At 42.3% G+C, this 6754-nt stretch overlaps 1 protein-coding gene across 1 annotated transcript; it reads left to right on the top strand.

The window, feature by feature from the left end:
* Nucleotides 1-121: 121 nt before the first annotated feature.
* GATC (glutamyl-tRNA(Gln) amidotransferase, subunit C) lies at nucleotides 122-2320 on the top strand. Its single transcript, XM_009330869.1, has 4 exons — nucleotides 122-202; nucleotides 314-480; nucleotides 895-998; nucleotides 1381-2320. Exons 1-4 carry the CDS (start codon nucleotides 122-124, stop codon nucleotides 1434-1436), a joined length of 408 nt encoding a protein of 135 aa, XP_009329144.1. The 3' UTR covers nucleotides 1437-2320.
* Nucleotides 2321-6754: the final 4434 nt, after the last annotated feature.

Raw genomic sequence — 6754 nt, 5'->3', positions numbered from 1 at the left:
GGGACGAGCGCGGCCCCGAAACGCGGCGCCGGGGGGCGTTTCCTGCGGGCCGCCCCCCTCTGCCCCGGGCTGAGTTACCGGAACGAGCGCCAGCTCCGGTTTGCCCTTCGCTCGGCGGGAGATGAGGAGGAGGAAAAAATGCCGAGTTCGATTGAAGTTAGTTTTCCGAGAAGGCACAAGAAACCAGCGCGTCCCAGCAGATGCGAGCTCGGGGGGTTGCCGCGCAACAAGTTTTTAGTTGAGAAAATAAAAGTAGCACTCTGTTGAACTTGCTCGCCTTTGCCTTTTCTGGCCGTGTTTGTCTCCCGTACAGCAAAAAGCGACGGTGGAAGTGCTGGATCACTTGGAGCACCTGGCCTTGGTTGATTTCCGCGACGCAGAGGGCGTGGAGCGGCTGCAGAAAGCAATCCAGTTTGCTGAGCAGCTTCATGAAGTAAACACCGATGGAGTAGAACCGATGGATTCGGTCCTGGAGGACAGGTGATGAGTCACAGCAGCCTCCTTTTAACTGTTAATGCTCCAAACTATTTGCTTTTGTAACTCCCCCCCCCCCCCCCCCCCCACCCCGGGCATCACCCTGGTTGTGCATTGGGCCCCTTTGCTAACTGAGAAGTCTTACCGTGGTTTTGTGTGGAAGGAAGATGTCACTGGCACCTTTATGCGTAAGCATCGCAACGATGAGCTCCAATTCCTTTGTGCATCTTACTTGTCATGAGTGATCTGCACACGCTGCTTCCCAGATACCTGTCGGTGGCATTCTCGGTTGCTGCAAAATGTTCCGATGCTTGTCTTACCACTTACTTGAGACCAAAACCAGGTTTAGCGATAAGCTGCACATCGCATTTCATATTCATAGAATAGCTTAAGGACGGGCTAGTAATCTTTGTTCTTCAGGTGTCTGTATCTCAGAGAAGATGATGTTACAGAAGGCAACTGCACAAACGAGCTGCTGAAAAATGCCAGAGAGAAAGTAGAGGAATATTTTGTAGCCCCACCAGGTATTGTCTTGCTTATAAAAAAACCTCTCAATTTTGCTTGAATTAACCTGAGGAATGTAACCTGCCATAACTGCATATACTTTCAGAAGTATTAGCCAGTAATAAGGAAGTACTAAAATAAGTAACTGAAGCCATCTGAGAAAAACAAACTGCAATCTATTGGTCCAAAAGCAGTACAGAAGCTAACCTAACTCTAAAGTTACCACACATGTTGAGCGATCATTTACACAAGTCAGAACTTGCTTTTCTTTCTTGTGCAGGAAATTTAAGCAGCCTGTGAGTACCTAGAATAAACTGGAGAAGCGCTTTACTGCTAAGCTGTGCTACCCAGAAGGTAACTTACAGCTTGGTCTCACACAATTTTCTTTCTGTTCTCCATCAGGTAACATCCCTCTACCAAAGCTAGAAGAAAGAGAGACTTTTCTGCAGGGCTCTTAGCGAAAGCCCAGAACCCAAATGCCGTTTTGGTATTTTATTTGGGAAAACTAAGGTTTGTGCAGTCACAGCTGAGAAACCCTGGCATGCATTTTGATCAAAAGAAGCACACTTGAAGACAATTTACAGAAGGAGGAAGGTGTGAAAAGTTTAGCAGTACGACTGGAATATTCAGTGTTTATGAAGCTGGAAGGCAGCATGACAGATGACCTTAGTGCTTTTATTTAGCAAAGCGAGTTTGGCATTATTCTTCAAGATACGGAATGGCTTAAACGTTTTAAAGAGAACCTTAAAAGGTGATGATTAAAAAACCCAGAACGCTATACTTTTCCTCAACAAGTTTGTCAGGAAAACAAGAGAGGCTGGAAGGCTGTATTTGCCTATTTCTCAACTTTAGCTTGACTCTGGCTCTGACCCTGTCAGAAGTAACAAAGTAAGTCTGGCGTGGAGGAGTCCGTAGCACCGCTGAGTATCTCTGTGATGTATGGACAGAACTCGGATTTTCATTATGGAAGAAAAGGCACTTCAAGAAGGTGATTCACTCAAATATTTTGCTTCTATTGAATATTTCCATTTTATCTCTGTGTTCCATGTCTGTGTGGGTTACCTTCTGTTTCCCACTTTGTATTTTTATTCTCACAAATTAAATACTAGGGGTTGTACATAATTTGAGAAAGAACTTTTCATACACAGAAATAGCTGCTCTAAAATTAAAAATCTTTGCCATAAATATTTCTGTACACCAGACGTGTATCTCTAGCAATACTAGTGATATTTTCTGGATTAAACCATTTTTCTGTTTCAACCGAAGCATTGCAGTTGTTTGTGTTATTTAAAATATCCTGTGTAGCTAAGCTTGTTATAAATAAAGAATGTCATTACTTGTGAACTTGGCATTTTTGTTCTGTTGGCACAGTGAACTAAATAGGCACCATAACCGCTATTTTTTTATTGGAGCAGGTTTTAGAAATAGAAGTACCGCAGTACCCTTTAGTGTTGCAGACAGACATTGGCAGCAGGAAGCTAGTAACAGCTTCAGTAGAAGCAGCAGTAACTTTTTTTTCTTCCTGGATGGTGCCCTGTCCACATACAGATTTAAGAATCCAGAATGATTTATTCCAATTTTCATGATCTTTTGTAGTACATAGAATTACATCCTGAGCCACAGTGGAATTTTCTTCAGAAGTGCTAGAAAAGACCCCTGAAGTTATTGTAATAGGATACTACTAATCACCAGTTCTGAGTCTGCTCTGACAGCTCTTGAGAGCCTGACAGAAGGAACGTAGGCTCCTCCATGACTGTGCAGGCACATGCTTCCCCTGAGGGCTGAAACTCACCTCGTGAGATCATAACTTGATGTCATCCAGCTTACACAGTGCAGTTCTGTATCTTTTTGCAGAGAAAAGCCATTACTCCCATTCTGTCTTTCTGTACATCTGCATAATAAACACCACCAGCTTGGTGTGTGTGTCCCTTCAGGTCCTGCCAGCTGTCTGATGGAGAAAGTCCTGAGCGTGGCCATAATAACTATTTCTCCTATGAACTGCATTTTCCACATCCCTGCAAACAACAGGTAATATAAATTAGAGATTAATGATACACACGCATTGTTTCTTAACATCTCAAAAGTCCACCAAGCATATTAGAAGTATCATAATTTGAAAAACTGAAAAAAATACTAAAGAGTTTGAATAGTACTGGTACTAGGTTCAGCCATTAGTGGCTTGCTCTTAATACTGTGCGTACAAACTGCTTTGACAAGCTCCCTCTTGGGCCATTCGTTATGTGCCACGTATTTAATGGAAAACCTAGGCTGAGTGAAAAGGACTACAGCTGCCTTTGCTGGTGTAAAAAAATCACAGCCATTGGGTAGGATCCATTTTCACTCGCTACCCTCAAAGGTTGCGTGTTTGGTAAGCTTTGAACTGTTTCTTTTCTGGAACTGATTTTTTTTTCGTCTTTCTCTGGCAGGAAGTGAGAGCAAAGACTTGTCCCACTCTTATTTGTGCAGTTACTTCATTATTTGTATATTATTATTCCATAACATACACACATACATATACATATATGCATACGCATAAAACGTAATTATTACGATACTTGAATTCTTTCAAGGGTGTTGAATTAAAGTCTCTATTTAATCCCACTAATCCAATTCTCTGCAAAGCTGTAGCACTGTATTAGTGCTTTAGTCTCAGGCTTTTCAAGATTCAGACCCTGCAAATACTGAAGTCTTACAAATATGCAAGCTCAGCCTGAAAGTCATCTATGATGCATATATAAATCATGACAAGGAAGGACCTCAAGTCACACCATACAACAAGCATGTTAGCAGAGAATTCCCAGTTCGAGAAATCCCCACTTGTTCTATCCATTTTGGCTGCCTCCTTTGACCATCAGAGAGAACAGGGACAATGTTATTTACATGGAAAATGGAAGAGGAATTTGAGAGTCAACTGCATGACTGCAGGAGCTTCCAACCCGATACATCATCAAGTATCTATTTAAAAGCAACAACCAAACCAACAATTTGGACAAAGATGATCCCACATTCCCAATGCAGTACAGGCTAAGCTTAAAACTGCCAGTTCACTGCTGCTCCCTTACCCACACACTCCAGTGAGAGAACAGACTGCCCAATGTTTGTTCCCTGCGGCACAAACTGCATTTAAAGTGGAAAACACACATTTCCTTAATAAAGGGCTTTGTTGCAACTTCACCACTAATAAGGGAATTACAGCCCTGACTTGGACATCGGCAACCACCAAAACAGAAACCCTGGCAAAGGCCAGATGAGCTGCCTATGGGGCAGAATACGTTAGTGCCTCAGCCTGCCCTCGGCATGTCTGATGTGGTGGGTGCTGCGCCCCACGGGATGGCGCAAAGCCCCACTGGGCCCTGGCTGCACCCTGAGGTGGGCACGAGACGCCCTTCATGGTGCCAGTTCACCTGCTTTCACCACAGGGCCTCGACGTGCAAGTGGGTCCAGATCTGGGTCAGATCTTTACAGTATTCTGCCACAATGCAATTTATAAACCCTGGCAAGTGAATAAATATAGTTAAGGACTCGTGTAATAAAATTGCTACCTGTAAATTCCTTGTAACTGCAGGGAGGCAAACATGATGTATATTTGTGAAATAACTAATCTTTTCTCAGTGGTTAATAGATACAGCAAAAAGAAAAAAAAATATCTGTGTGGTTAAAAAAAAACAACAAAAGGAGGCCAGATTCTGAGATGATGTGAATGGATCTAGTTTCCCTGGAGACCATGGAGATAACTTGACTTACACCTGCTAAGGTTTTTCCACTACGGTGTAGATCTGTAACATAAAATCAGATTAGAAGCCCTAGCATACAGATTCCAGGTTTACAAAGAAAATTTCAAGGTGGAGATTTCTTCAGTTTTATGAAAAAAAGAAAATGGAAGTTGTTTTATTGCTAATAATGATTATTTTATGTTTTGATAGTAACTAGGAGCCCCAGGAAAATTCTCGATTAGATATAGTGATACGGTATTCAACACAGAGCAAAAAAAGGCCTTAACTGAAAAGTGCTTACAATCTAACCTCCATCTGCAAGAGGAATCTCATGATACGCCTTATCCATTACCCAATTTTCTTCGGCACCTCCTCTACTCCAGCTATCATCTCCTATGTGTATTTGTTCTGCCTTCCCCTGCAGCTCTGTCCTGAGGGAAACTATACTTTTATATTCTTGATTAACAAGTAAGGCTGTAATGTTTCTCTTTAAAGCCATGTATCTCAGGCTTTAATGTTTCTCGTTAACGATGTGTATCTCGCCCACACTGACATTTCCTGCAGTCGTCATCACATCTTGTTCCTTCAGCTAACCATTTCTTAATAAATGCATAGAAATTTGCCTGCAGCTACCAAACACAACCACCTCCTCAGAGATTCATGGGTGTTTCTGAAGTTCATTGTAAGCACTGGGAAGATTGTAAAATGGTTCAGTTCTGTCAGCACAAAACTGTCTAGTACTCAAAGAACCATTGCTAGTGCTGCAGATACTACACACAGCTTTGTAAATTAATTGCTTACTGCGGCCCCGAGACTATTCAAAGCTTCCTCAAGTTGCTAGCACACGAGGTCTCATATGCCCTTTCATCTGCTGCATTAAACCAGATAAGTTCCCTTAATTTCATAACTTTCAGAGTTATCCCTAACCCACACTCCTGATGGAAAGACAGAAAGCAAAGCTGTGCATTTCATCTCTTCTAATTGGAATGCTAAAACCTGGGAGCTAAAGTCAGAAGTTATTTCTGAGATATTCTAGAGTGACAGAAGTACGACATTACCCAGTTTTAATATTTTGGGACAGTATATTCTTCTGAGGTTGCCTCAGAACTTGCAAGGCAAAAGGCTGCTTGCAGTTATGCTGCTTATGCTATGAATGACACTGAGCAGGTAACTATACTGTACTAATATGAAAAATATTTGCATTTCAAGTGAGGTGGATGACTGCTCTTGAGTTGTTTATTTCTACAAGGAAATGGCAGTCCCACCAACCAGTATTTGAAAACCTCTCTTAAGTCACCCTGTGCTGTTTGCTATAGACATGGTTCAGAGTCCTGTTATTAACAGATCACCAGCTATGGAAAACTCAACAGCAATTCTCTAGCTGCTGACAAGAGTATAAGCAGAAAGTGCCCTAGGGAGAGTGAAACTAACAAAACCGAGCACTGGGGATCTCCCAAAACATCTTGCTTCATTTAAAACAAACAACCCCACCCCCCCCCAAACACACACACACACACCCCCCAAAAAAAAAGAAAAAAAAAAGGCAAGAGTTGCAGAAATAGTGAGGTCTGCAAAAGATGCCTTAAATGAGACTTAAGAAGTCTGATGGATTCAGTTCACTAAAGGAACAAAATTTAGAGCTGACTTGATCATACTCAATAAACATGGGTAAAAGATTTCTATCAGAGGTCACTTAGTCTGAAAGACAAAGACAAATTGAAAACAGACATGTGAATAGGAAAGATGATCAAGTGCCATTTATAAGCTACGGAGCTCCTTCCTCCGACACGGGTGGGCTTTCCTCTCAGTAAAGGGCATCTCACCGAAAGAGCTACCCCACTTCCAAGAGAAACAAGGGCCTGCTGCAGAGATTACTGGGTTAAATTCGGTGTCCCTGTGATCTGGGTTGGGGCAAGGAATAATGGCTTTTGGGGCCCACGTATCAGCTATGGAAAGGTGTTGTACAGAAACTCGTGGACACATTAAAACGCACTGGAGACTGAGAGTACTTTAAGGAACAAGTTTTTTGCCCAGGGTCACTAGATGATGCCAGAGACGAGTAC

This window comes from Pygoscelis adeliae, unplaced genomic scaffold (assembly GCF_000699105.1).
Source record: "Pygoscelis adeliae isolate BGI_AS28 unplaced genomic scaffold, ASM69910v1 Scaffold358, whole genome shotgun sequence".
NCBI lineage: Eukaryota > Metazoa > Chordata > Aves > Sphenisciformes > Spheniscidae > Pygoscelis > Pygoscelis adeliae.
This window is presented reverse-complemented; position numbering and strand designations above follow the sequence as displayed.